This window comes from Lissotriton vulgaris, chromosome 7 (genome assembly GCF_964263255.1).
Source record: "Lissotriton vulgaris chromosome 7, aLisVul1.2, whole genome shotgun sequence".
Taxonomy (NCBI): domain Eukaryota; kingdom Metazoa; phylum Chordata; class Amphibia; order Caudata; family Salamandridae; genus Lissotriton; species Lissotriton vulgaris.
The window spans coordinates 1,520,221,933-1,520,236,085 of record NC_141695.1 but is presented as its reverse complement, the minus strand read 5'-3'; the positions used below and the strand labels follow the sequence as shown (position 1 = coordinate 1,520,236,085).

The 14,153-nt window shown below is 49.0% G+C and overlaps 1 protein-coding gene across 2 annotated transcripts in view; it reads left to right on the top strand.

The window, feature by feature from the left end:
• LOC147705920 (deoxynucleoside triphosphate triphosphohydrolase SAMHD1-like) overlaps positions 1-14,153 on the top strand; it is a 1,309,615-nt gene that overhangs the window by 1,211,725 nt on the left and 83,737 nt on the right. For both annotated transcript variants that reach the window (XM_086932390.1, XM_086932391.1), the window contains one exon: positions 2,150-2,254. In XM_086932390.1, the coding sequence (XP_086788516.1) occupies positions 2,150-2,254 (105 nt within the window). The remainder of the gene's footprint in view (positions 1-2,149; positions 2,255-14,153) is intronic.

Here is a 14,153-nt window from a genome sequence, read left to right as displayed (position 1 = left end):
ATTTGAAAGGTTTCTCTGACGAGCAGGATGCAGCACTAATTTTTTCATGGAAGATGGCTGTTTGCGCAGCTTTTAGGGCTTTTTTAAAGTTAAGGATAGCAAGTCTATAAATCCTCTTGCTGTTGGGGTCAAAGTCTTTCCTCCACACTCTTTCCGCCCTCTTACAGAGTTTTTTCAGAAGGCGGACCTCGTGGGTAAACCATGGGGAGGTAGGTTTTTTCCGGGGTTTCAGGTGCGGTTTTTTGGGGAGGACAGTGTTGAGAGATTTTTCGATCCAAGAAGAAAACTCGGCATCCGCTATTGCAGGGTCAGTTTCATAGTTTAGCCTGGAGAGCTCCAGGACCTGCTTCCATTTGCCAATATCCAGTTTGGCCCAGGGGCCCAGAGGCGTCTGGATTAGTTGTAGCTATATCGCTATACTAGGCATTGGGATGCTGGGTTACTAACCTGCATACAATGATATCCTTGCTTTTAGAACGATAGTGGGATGATGCCCTCACATGATTATGTCCGTGCTTTTAGAATGATAGTGGGATGAAGCACGTCCAACTATGCTCACTAGTGGGATTGGCGAATATTAGAGAAGTATGGTCTGCAGATTGCTCAATACAAGGAGATTCTGAATTGGGTCATGTTAGTTACAGGTTAATGCATCAGTTTAAGAACAATGGTCGTACAAGAGACAATATTTGGCAACTGAGGTGAGATGACGTCTTTTTACACTCCAGAGGATGAACTTACTTTAAATGACTATAAGATATTAATAGCGACAGCAATACTTTATTTTGTGTATTTTATATTGATTGTGCATTACTCTTTAGAATATTCGTGAAGATACATTGAATGAGGTGAGCCTGGACATGGATTTCTTAATTTTAGCGTGTTCATCACATGGGGATAATGAGATGTACCCTCTGGGATTTCCACGCGCAGTTGCAACCTAAACACTATATGACATGTGCTTTGATGATTTTTGTTCACTTTTTCCAAACTTTGAAATCAAAGAGTTATAGATCTATTCCCCTTCTTCTGTAGGCAAATATGATGTTGAAATATAAGGATTTTACTTTTGGGCACATTCCCCAGAACCTGAGCACCAGAGTGTCTTGGGTGATGGGAATAACCGAATAATATGATATTCTAATTCTATATGTATTTAATTTGTAGCCCTGATGAAGTCAATGATTTTCACACATCTACCTGACAAAGCACGTGTTGGCTAAAGGGGACTACTGAAGAATACTGATTGAAAGAATAAGTTGACCTGAAACCAAGAAGATTTGAATCTATGTATTACATATGATTGTTATTTGAGTTGGTTGCTCAGGACTTTCTATATACCGCACATATTATACTGCTTACATAAGCACATTAAACAACAAAGCTGTCCTATGGCTTTCAAAGCTCTCTTAATGTGTGAGCCTCTCTTTAGGTGACTTAATGGCATTTCCAGCTATGATGGTACAAACCAGGAAGTGCATATCCTGCCCAATTGGCATGTTCAAAGCTTATCCCTAGTTATCCAATGACAACCGGATCGCAGCTCATTCTTTTTAGATAACTTTTTCACTCTTGGTGATATTTGTGGTCTGCCATCATGACAAGGGCTTTTCTGCCATCCATGACAATTCTTTGGTGCCTTCTTTTACCCATATGTGTGTACACTAGATTGATTTTTTTAACTGTTGAGAGTGTTTCCTTCATGCAGAGAACACACAGGCGTATGCCTTCTATCCTTGTATTTACACTTTTCAGCTTCAGGATTTTGGTGATGTAGATGTCTATCTTCTCTTTAACTCGACAGAGGGGTGATATAATGTAGACATTTGCAAATCCTTGCTGTTGTTTGGCAAATGTGCCATTCTTGAGTCTCAAAATACATATAATCCCATGATGTAGAAACCCTGTAGATTGTACGTACGTGGAGAAAATGACAATGTTGGCTTTTACTCCTTAGGCTTTGATATCACAATCCTTAAGTACTCATGAAGTTGTGATGGTTGCTTTGTAGGCCATTTAAGAGGCACAGGGGATTCAAATGGTAAAAGCAGTATTTGAAGAATGGAATACAGCTTTGAGAACTGGATAATAAGCAGATTGTTAAATACACATTACAAAATGCAACTACATCTTTTGTTTGTTTTTTCAGGTTATTCACATGGATTATGGCATGAAGAAGCAGAATCCCATTAACAATGTCCATTTCTATTGCAAATCAGACCCAAGCAAAGCAATCAAAATTCGTAAAGATCAGGTACAACATGTTTGCATTGATATTGTAAAGTTAAACTAAACTTAGAAACACAATTGTTCATAAAATATACCATAAAAAACATTGATTGATTGATAAGGAATGAGTGACTATGAATTTCATACAGTAGTGTGGCGTTGCTTGAGTAACAACGTTCTTCCGGAAAGAGGACTTGAAAATGCCACCTTCATGAGTGGAATATGAAACAAATCAGATATTTTGGCGAAATGAACAAATTCAGTTTTAAAAATGAATTGCATTTCCCCAAAATACTTGCCTATTTTAGACCTCTGATGCTTGATTTGTTTTCATATGTTTGTGCAGGCAGCAGACACAATTAGACACATGAAAGAGGCTGCAGCCTCCATTTTTGGAACCCCACTGAATCCTACTGGAGTGCCCTTGGACCCCCACGGATGCAAGGTGGCACTCTGTTGCAAGCCTGTTAGCGTATTCGTTCCCGATGCTGACTGCGCCGCTCCACTCCACCGTTTCAGCCCCATCTCTGAGCACGGTGGGGCACCTTCAGTACTGAGTAGATGCCACAAATGTTGAATTCGAATCTGATCCTTCTATTGGATTCAGAAGTTCAAGCCCCATGTCATCCCAACACAGAGTTCAACAAGTGTTACCCAGAGCTTGATAACAATGTTTTTGTGAAGAGGGGGACATTTTAGATGAGTTGCAGGATGCCAGTGGGCTTGACAACCTCCCCTGACACTTGCCTCATCTAATCACCTATTGTAACAGAACAATCTGCCTCGTTTGTAGCTGTCATTAGGAGGGCCATGAAACTACTGCACTTAAAATTGCCTATGCAGGAGGTCACAATCAGTGTTTTTACCGATTTTCTTTTTGACTTAACAGTGACCACCCGGGAATCTCTCTTATCCTTTAACAAGGCTCTGACAAATATACAACAGGGCACCTAGGCTAAACCAAGGGCTAGCCCACCTGTCAATTGACAAGTGTAAGGGCGGCACAGGTCTGCTCCTCAAAATCCTGAATTCTTGCTCCTGCCCCAGAGAACTTAGTCATGCAGGCATCATCCCGCTGCCTGAACCCCAATTAGTTTCCTACCACTCCACCTGGTGAGGAATCCAAGAGAAAGAAGGCTTCAACAGCTATTATCTGCTGAAGATTCATCAGTATGGGCCTCAGCAGAAACAGCACTTTCAGGGGTAAGGCCAGTAATCTGTCATACAATATTCCGGCCACAGAGGCAATGCTCTACCGAGACCATGACCCCACCCCCCTGCAGCTGCAAAACAACTGTATTTTGTCCTGCGTGGCACATGATCACTCGTGGGAGGTAATGTCACTTTTCGCCTCTCCGAATGGTGAATCATCCCCTTAGACAGATGGGTGCTCCAGATCATAAAGTATGGCTAGTCCCTACCTTTTCTATCTTATCTCCCAGACATGCCAGCCACACTGCATGACCTCCCGGAGGAACACTTGTTTATACTCTACAAAGAAGTTCATGCTCTCTTGGCCAGGGGAGTAATAAAGAGTAATCAGAGATTGAAACTGGCTGCTATTCCCATTAATTCCTTATACCAAAAACGAACAGAGCCTTCACCCCATCAAAGATCCTTGACATTGGAACTTATTCCTCTGGGAGGAGAAATTCAAAATGTTCCCTCAAACCCAATTTTAGTCTGCCCTGGATCCAGGAGACTGGATGGTGATGCTAGACGTGCAGGGGGCATATTTACATATCCCCTTTCTACAGTCACACAGGCGTTTGCTTCGGTTCCAGGCAGGTGGTGAGTACTTTGTGCTCCCTTTTGACCTGGCCACCACTAAGTATGTATATGCAGGGCGCTAGGAAAAGTTTGTTGGGTTTCTCTTCGTCAGTTTCAACTCTTCCAAGCAGGATTATCCAATATTTTCTTCTTTTGTATTTTTTGGCCCAGCTGTGACTACTGTTGAAAGGTTATTTTTATTTCCTTTCAGCCTTCTTACAGTTGCCGGATCAGCCTTCCGTTTTTTAAGTTACCTGTTGTGACCCGTTATTTGAAAAGTTTGATCCAAATGTTCCCACCAACACCCTTTAATACACTTATCTAATGTGCACTCCAATAGAGAACTTGTACAGTTTTTCCATCTGCATGTTACCTATCAAAATAGTGTTCCTTGGGGGGGCATGGCTAGCAGCCGATCGAAATGGCTGCTTAGCAGAGTAGCTCCGTGACCGAGGCGGCTCCGTCACATAAATCCGTTCCATGGTCCGCATTATTCATACCTCCAGAGGCTGATTCCGGGAGAGGAGGGCGAGAGGCACCATCCGCTACCACTCCGGATCTGACGAGTGCAGCCGAGTACGGAGCTGGGTGACCGGTGCGGGGCTTTTCACGACCTGGTGCGCCGGGCTCGCCTAGCAGACCATCTGGCCGGAATTGGCCGCAACCCGGGGGCACACACCGGCAGTCGTCGCGGAGGACAAGCGACCTACAAACATAGCTGTGAGGCGGCGGAACAAAAGTGTGCGGCACAGGTGATCCTCTACAACTCGGGAGGCAATCCCACCATTTGCTCCCACCAGGGTCGGATTGGGATCACAATTCGGCCCGGGCACTGACGAAAAAAGTGGCCCACATTCAAGAGGCGTGGCCCATATTTAAGGGGCGTGCCCTTTCATGAAACACTATTTGCACAGACAAGGAATTAAAGTGGGAGGATACTGTTCTTGCACAGGACACAGGGCAAAGGTGCCAATGGCCTACATGCTGAGCAACTAAAAAAAATAGCAAGGCCCCTTTCTGTCACAAAATTATTCCAGCCCTCCAGTACAGGAGCACCTGAAAAGCAGCAAAGCCCCTGCTATTACTAACCTACTTAGCCCTCCCCAGACCTTCAGCTCAGGAGCACATGAACAGAGGTAAGGCCCCTGCAATTAGTAAATTAATCAGCCCTCCAGGCCTCAGGAAAATGTCCTGGCAGGGGAGCACAAAACACAGCTTTCTGGGTCATCAAAAGTAGCCAGGTAGCCAGAGGGGAGGCTGAGGTGAAGCTGGTGCATGGGAAGTGCCTTCCCAGTGTGTTCTGGCAGTTTGAGTGTTTACCATTTACTGTAGTATTACCCTTGTACCCGTGTATGGTACCCTTTTGTAACTTGCACACGTCACTTTTCTCTGGTATCACACTGTATGCCACCTCTCACTTTTGTTTGCTTTAGATACTTGCACAAGTGCCACCATTGCCTATGTAACGTTTGTTCTTGTGCTGGAGTGTCTGCCATTTATTGCAGTATTATAACTCTACTTGTACTTTGTACACTTTTGTAACCTGCACACATATCACTTTTTCCTCCTGTAATGTACCGATTGCTACCTCATGTATTTTGGTTGCTCACTATGTCACTTTTGATTCATGTAACTTAACGTTTGCTTTTGTAATTTGTCCACTTGTAATTTTTCTCCTCATGTATTATTGCTGTTCCTAGTGTGAAGCGCTCTGACACCTTCGGGTAAAGTCCGCACTATATAAAATTGCATAAATAAATAAATAAATAAAATACAAAAATTCCAAACATCACCTGGCCCCCACAGCAAGACCCATTCTTCCTCGTCCACTATGCCCTGAATGTGAAGGGCTGCTGGCGAGGTGCTAAGACTAACACCGTTTCTGGGCTACATGGGCCCCAGGGGGGCCGAGGTGAAAATGACTCAAAGGCCTGAGAAACACCTGGCCCCCAGGGAGGCCGATTCTTGCAAACAATCACCCCTCCCCAGCCCAGCATCAGCTTGATTGCTTGGCAGGGCAGGGGTGAAGGAGAGGCCACAGCTGACAATCGCTGTCTGGCCGCACGGCGAGGCTGCTTTCATTTTCTCAGTCTCTGTCTCCGTGCACTCCGTGGGCCGGTTTTTTAGGTCTCGCCTAGACGAAAGCAAAGCGAAGCTTTGCTGTCTAGGGAGACAACTAATGTTGCCACTTTCCGGGGAATGTGGACTGCAGACTGTGACGAGCTTGTCCTCCTGGAGATTGTAGCTCGTGAGCGCGCACGTCGCGTCGCCGTGCCTGATATTCCCATGCACAGAAAGGCTCCCGCACGCATGCGCACATACACACACTGCATACACACACACGCACCCCCCTTAAAGAAAGGCTCACGTACGCATGCGCACATACACACACTGCATACACACACACACGCACCCCCCCTTAAACAGACACACGCACGCACAGACACACTACAACAGACACACGCGCACACCCCACCCCCACTCACCCCTCCTCTCCCTCAACACACTCACCTGTTCTGGCGGTGCTCGGCGGCGGTTCTGGCTCTCGGGCGGCGGTAGTGCTTTGCGGGGCTCTCTCACCACATGAGAGCCCCGCCTTCCCCATGCACCCGGCCGCTCTTCACCCGGTCCCCCATCTCGGAACCGGGACTCGATCAGGAGCCCTCGGGGCTCCTCGGACAGTGGCTTTTCTCTCGCGCCGCGATGGGGGCGGGACTTCCTGTTGGGGCCGCGCTGCGATTGGCCGGCTGCCCAACCGCTTCCGGGTCGTCGCAGGCAGCGCGGCGGCCCGGCGGGAACTTGAAGAAACTCGAGGGTCAGGCTGGAGTGCTGCATATTAAGTGTGTATAGTACTGCGGTTCCCTAAGTGTGCCCCGCGGCACCCCGGTGCGCCGTGATGAGCAGCCAGGGGGGCCGCGCCGCGGCACTCATTATGTGGGTGATATGCATTGCAGTCCAACATGCGGGGGGGTTAAAATGCCACCTTCGGAATGGTTTTGCCCAGCACGCTGCGTAGGCTCACCATTACTGCCTTAGCAAGCTTGGAGCGTAGGAGGAACGTTGCTTATTTTGAATTGTGCAATTTCACTGGGCTCCACATGAAAGTGCCTCGGTGTTTGATTTTGCGTGTAGGTTAGTTTTATAAAGCGCGTCATATCTATAAGGGCGCAAAGCACTGAGACTGGTGAGGAATTTTGGGAGGTATGGAAAGAACGCGGTGGAGTTCTATACTCAAACTCACCTGAATCACCGAGCCCCTCGCTGCCCTGGCTAGTCATGTTTGTTATGAGCGCCAAGAAACCGTCTCGGTGTACGTGCGCGGTATAAACTTTTTTAACATAACATAACATAAAAAAAGAGCCCCTCTATTATTTACCTACTACTGCTCGAGACAGATTCCTCCTGCCGCTCAGCTCCTTTAACCTCTCACGGTTCCTCTTCTGTTCTGCTCGTAATTTGACCCGTGACCTCAGCTGTTTACTTCTTCCCACGCTCTCTGATTTATTTCACTGCTCCCGCCCTGACCTGGAGAACTAAGCACTGTAGGACAGACCTGTCCCTCATACTTTTCCCCTATCGAGGCTTCTGCTTGCCCATCTCTGTAGGGTGCTGGGTGTAATTCTACAAACGTAAGCTTTGGAGGTGTGCAGGCAGGGGCCGTTTATCACCTCTCAGACTGAGGTGAACAGTTTTTTTTAATGTATTGATTGATTGTTTTTATGCATTTTTATATAGCGCAGACTTTACCCGAAGGTGTCACAGCGCTTCACAATAGGAACAGAACTGATACATGAGGAGAAAATTACAAATGAACAAATTACAAAAGCAAACGTTAAGTTACACGAGGCAGTATCGTGAGCAAACAAAATACAAGAGGTAGCAAAAGGTACATTACAGGGGGAAAAAGTGACGTGTGCAAGTTACAAAAACGTAAAAACTACAAGTAGAGGTATAATACTGCAATAAATGGCAGACACTCAAGCACAAGAACAAACGTTATGTAGGCAATGGTGGCACTTGTGCAAGTATCTAAAGCAAACAAAATGTAAGGTAGCAAACGGTGTTAAAAGAGAAAAGTGACGTGTGCATGTTACAAACGAGTACAAAACACAGGTAGAAGGATAATACTGCAAAAAGTGGCAGACACTCAAACCACAAGAATACACAGGGAAGGCACTTACATAATCATGGAGAATAGAATTTTCTGTACTGGAAGGTCTTCCTTCAGATAATAGAGAGGGCGTGAGTTAAATTTGGAGGTGTCTTTGAAGGAGGAGAACTTTGAGGTCCGTTTTGAAGGCCTGGGAGGAGGTGGTGGTTCCCGAACACATGGAGACAAAATGGGTTTTCTCTGAGAAAAAGGCCCCAAGCAGGCAGAGTTTGTCACTCCCATGTGAAACTGGTGACGGGTACATGGAGTGTGGCTGATCCAGGGGCCACCATGTCCTGGGTCGCCTCCGTGCAGCAATACTTTGATGAACATGCTCTCTGTTCATGACTCCAGTCTATCTGTGGCTCAGAGCTGTTCTGCTGCGCTCCCATTGTTGCTTTATGACAGGTGCCACGCACACTGCCTGAAGGCTCTTTATTAAGGATGTTATTTAGTTTTTGCATTAATGCAAGAGTTCTGTACATGGCCCTTAACAAGTTTTTATTAAACAACTGTTCTCTTCTTATTTTGTTACAAATATGATTATAATACCTTCATTGCGTCCCAATTACTTTAAGACAACAGGAAGTACTCCCAAGGTCGGGCTTACATATCGCCCACCGGTAAAAAAAAATGGTGGGGAGCCACGGCCAACTGCTGATTAGGTCAAGGGAGCCACAGGTCAAAAAAGTTTGGGAACCACTGGTATAGTACATCTACGAGGTGATGCTGCCCGGCGAGCAGCTGTTCGGCGACTACAAGGGCAGCCTGGGCGGGGGCAACAGCACGCACGTGGTGGTCTACGACGGCGACCATTTGGGCTCCTTCTACGCCCCGCGGGCCTCGTGATGTTCCGGGCCTTCAGGTGTCGGTGCTCAACGGCGGCTTCCGGAACTGGGTGCGGGAGGGCCGCCCCGTGACTGCGTAGGCCAGCCCTGTGACTGCGGAGGCCAGCAGGTCCGAGCCCGCCCAGTTCAATGCCACGCTGGACGGTCGGCTGGTGAAGAGCAAGTCACGTAAATACAAAACATGTTGCATTACCAATGCTATAGGTGTCACATTTGTTAAAGTTATAACTATTGGCATTGTAAATGACAAAGCTATTAATTACGTTAGTTAAAAAAAACACATAAATAAAAAATTTGTCATTTACCATACCAATAGCTCCAACTTTCCTAAGGCGAGACCTATTGCGTTGCAAATGCTTGTTTCTCCCCTTTCCTAGTCCGCTCTCTGTGGACTGGGACAGGGGAGAAAAAAACGGCCCACAGAGGGCACAGAGGCACCGGCCCTTCGGCCCATTCCCGAATGCCCGCCTTGCCAATCCGCCCCTGGCTCCCACGGACATAATTACCGACGGGGGGACCTTGAGCGCGCATGAAGTGGCCCCATAAAGATGCGGCCTAATTGGAATTGAGAGGTGGCAGGCGCTCGACGGCCCGCGCCGGACCGATTGACCCACTGCAAATAACGGCAGCACGAGGTGGCGCCTGATTAATTCATCATCCCGGTGGGGGACTCGAAGAGGCCTTCTAGAGACCGATAGCAGGCAACTGTGGCGCTGTGGGTTGGTCTGGGCCTGCATACAGGAGTGGAGGAGGGTCGTTGCTCCTTGCGGGCCACAGTATACCTAGGCATCGCCATACATGCCAATTCTGGTGAGGCGAGGTTGATACTATGGAGATGCCTGCATAGGAGGGGCTTGATTGAACAATCCACTGCAGTGGCACGGTCTGAGCAGTACCAGAGCCCCAAGACACAGCGCCATCTTGTCCCCCACACCCGGACGGACCCCTCACTACATACCGGGGTCCATTCTGTGCTGCGCTGGGCTCCAGACCATCTGGGACAGATCACATACTGCCGCAGGACTGACCGCGCCTGGCGCCGTGGTAGAGGTGAGAGCCATGACTGGAGTGGCGCCAGGAATAACTCAGCCCAATCCAAGCTGGATAAATACGCCTACGATAAGACCACTACGCAGCAACCGGAGAGTCGTACCTCCACAGGAAGAGTCCCAGAGGGTGACGGCGCCAAGAAGGTGACATTAGAAGACCTAATGAAAGCACTATCAAATGTACAAACGACGGTTGGGTCCATCTCTACAGACGTTGGCCTACTAAGAGCTGACTTGCACAAGATGACGGAGCGAGTGGCGCAGGTGGAAGTAGTCACGAAGTCCCTGGCAGCCTATACCTCCGAATTGCAACTGGCAATGAAACGCATGGAAGCGGTCACCAAGAAACTCCAAGAAAGGCTGGACGATCAAGAAGGACGTTCGAGACAGAACAACGTGCGAATCCTGGGACTGCCAGAATCGGAAGGCAAGCGAGCAATGGACTTATACATTGAAGATCTCATCAAGACCAAGCTACAGCCAAAAGGTGTTTCACACTTCTTCTCTGTCGAAAGAGCGCACAGGGTCCCCGGTGGAACACCGAAGCCGGGGGCTGCACCGCGGCCGGTACTGGCCAGAGTCTTTAACTTTCGTGACAGGGAGGCCAAACTCCAGGCTGCACGGACTTCACTGCCTATTAAGATACAGAACTCTACACTCGCCTTTTTCCCAGATTACACGGCCGAAGTGGCCCGGCGTCGGAAAACTTTCCTGGATGTAAAGAAGGCCCTGCGGGTGAAGGAACTGCCCTACTCTATTCTATTCCCGGCAAAACTGCGAGTAGTAGACAATCACAAGATGTGGTTCTTTGAGACGCCTGAAGCGGCGCAGGAGTGGCTGGAGGGATGGCGGCATGTGGAGGCGCCTCGGCGCACGGGCAGGGGACAGCTAGACCAGCGGACGGAGAATTGGACGGAGTCACAGGCGGCTGCCGGATCTAATCAAGCAAATACCTCAGAAACGGGGCTGGGGGAAGATGAACAATGAATGTGCCTTCCGATGACCCGGTTGCTATATATCTGGTAATAGTAGTCTACCATGGTGGACGTGTTGCCCTTGTGCTCCGATCGGGAAGAAGCAGAAGAGGACAGATGGGGCCGCTACCACCACAGAACTACCTACCCCCATAAGCAAGTACAATGGGTTGGGACGGGGATATGCACTCTGCTAAGTTGGGGAGGCGGGCGGTTCAATGTCCATATAACAGGGAGGCAGGGAAGGGGAGGGACGGGGTGAGTTTATTTGTTAGGTTTCAGGTTTTGCACGTAATGACACGATATGGCAGAGACAACACACGCACCACTTGCTGGGACGATAGGTCCACAGCACTGTTGGGAACGTCACCGGGGTTCCCACCTGCACCACTCCACGATGTCACAGCACTCCCAAGAGACCGCATATAGCGGGGTAATGTCACAGACTGTAGTCCCGCCCCTGAAGATAATGACCTGGAGCGTGCGGGGATTAGGCGACAAAATTAAGAGAGGACTAGTAATGCAGGCACTTAAGCGCCAGAGTCCACATCTGGTTTTGCTGCAGGAGACACACCTCACAGGCAGAGCATGTCAGGCACTGGACCGCAGAGGCTATAAGATGATGGCGCACTCGGAATTTACCTCAGGCTCCAGGGGTACGGGTATCCTGGTGAAAAAGACTTCTCCCTTCATTTTCTTAACACCACAAAGTAGATGATCAGGGCCGCTTCGCGGCGATACATGGGCAATGGGAGGGTCAGCTTCTGAACGTAGTATCAGTTTGTCCCGCCGGCACTCCAGACAATGGCCCTACCGGCCTTGGGAGGGTTCCTGTTGAACCTCCCGAAGGGAGACACCTTCATCGGGGGGGATTTTAACGCAGTCATGGATCCCTTACTGGATACATTTCCGGTTAGGTCACACACACCCGGCCCCCTCCGGCCTATACGGCTTCGCGGAAGCCATGGGCTTGTTGGACATCTGGCGTCATAGACACCCAACCACGAGGCAGTACACTTATCACTCCGCCGTACACAATAGCCTATCGCGTATAGACTACTTTCTGGGGTTGGGAGTGAGTATACAGGACGTCGACTCCATCGACATGCAACCCAGGGGTATATCAGACCATTCTCCAATAGTGTTGACGCTACTCAGTCGGGAAATGACTCGCAGGAGGATTTACCCTATATACCCTAACTTTTTGAAAATTCCGGGGATCAGGAAAGTACTGAAAAAAGCGACAACATTGAATTTTGCAGAAAACAGAGACTCTGTGCCCTCCCCCTCGACCCTGTGGGAAGCATATAAGACAGACCTTCGTGGTCAGGCGATTGCCTCCATTTCGGGGCATAAAAAGGCCCAGAGACAGGAACTTGCGGAGCTAGAACGTTCAGTACACGCAGCCAAGGGGGCCCATGCGGCGGACCGCACGGTTGACACGGCTCACACCTTACAGCTCTGCCAACAACGACCTAGGGAACATCTTAAACTACAAGTTTTACACAACATCTCGGCTACAGCCAACAAAGTTTATGAGGTAGGAGATAAAGCAGGGAAAATGCTGCCATGGTTGGACAGGAAGGGAGTGTGAAAAGTTGGCCTGATATATAGTGCTCACTATTCTAGTGATCACTGTGTATCATACCTTATTGATGATTGGTTGTAAGTCCACCTTATAGACCAGCTATCCTAGTAGCGTGGACAAAAGCAGTCTTTAGGCTAAACTCTAGAGGGCGTGTTAAGCCGGCTGTTATACCATCACATATACCCCTTGAACACCAAGTGAAAGGACACCACACAAGTTGTTATGAAAATAAAAGGATATTTATTTATAACAAGTCTACCCTGATCTCTTTATGGGTCAGGGAGCTAAGCACACAACAAAACTCTTAAGAAAATACTTTAAGTTGCACAATTTACACAAATGCCCGAGGGGCACGAAAAACCATATACTCTAAAAGTGGAATTCGAAATACTAGCAGGAAAGTAACAAGATCCAGAGGCTTCAGGATCGCTAGGGCTACACTACTGAACCTTCAGGTTAGGAGCAGGAGGCCTAGGGAGATCAGGTGCAGAGTGTGCACTCTCACGCGGGATGCGGGACAAAGTCTATGGATACTAGTATTCGTAAAGTTACAGTTATCGGACGAATCCGACTAGATAGGCTGAAAACGAAAAAGGATCTGGACACTTAGATAGTGAACCTACGTTGGAGCACCGAAATGCTCAAGTTACCTAGCCCAGGGGCTGCGGCTGCATAGGGTTCAGAAGACTTCGGGAATCCTCGTTACAGTCCATGGAGCCTGAAAGGAGAAGTTGCTGGCAGGCGACCAGTGATGATGTTCGGAGTGATCCAAGCCTGGATCGATGATGGAGACGACCTGAAAGCAGAGGGGACTCAGTTCTTAATCACTAGCCAGTGATCAGATGGGCACCAGGATGGCACCGGATGAAGTCACCTCGACCAGGTGAGAGGGAGACGCTGGACTCTGCTGTCTCTCGGACCAGGAGGCGTTGTCGGCGACCAGGATGGAGGTGCGAGCTGTCCCACGAAGGTGTCGGCTGTCGGCGATGCTGGACCCAGGATTGGGGCAACAAACCTTGGCAAAGTCAAGCCCACGCGGTGGAGACAAGATGGCGTCTGGAGTGGACCAGGAGGGTCCGGGGTGCTCCTCTGTTGAAGGGGAGCTAGGGCCAGTCTGGAGCAACCAGACCAGCGATGCAATTGTCGTGGTTCGTCGTCAGGAGGGCTACAAGCCAGCAGGCAAGTGGCCGGACAACGCGGTGAGCAGCAAAGAGCAGAAGGGCCCCACGCAGATCTCGTGGATGCTGGGGGGCTGGACTTCGGTGCTGGAGCTGCTCAGGGTTAGGGCTTCTCAAACCCCAAAGCACTCACTCGAGGATCCCTCGGCGGTCGTGCTGGTTAACCGTCGTGCAGTTTTGAAGATGGCCGGTCCCTTCAGGTCTCGTCACACCCACGAATCTCAACTGGGCTGATGATGCAGGTAGAGGTCAGAGATGCCAGGGAATCCGGGTCTCTTCGAGCTGGGCAGTCTTGATCCGGAGGATGGACTTACAGCAAACCGCGATGCTTAGGTGGTGCCTGCGGGTGCAGGGTGGCTACTCCTTA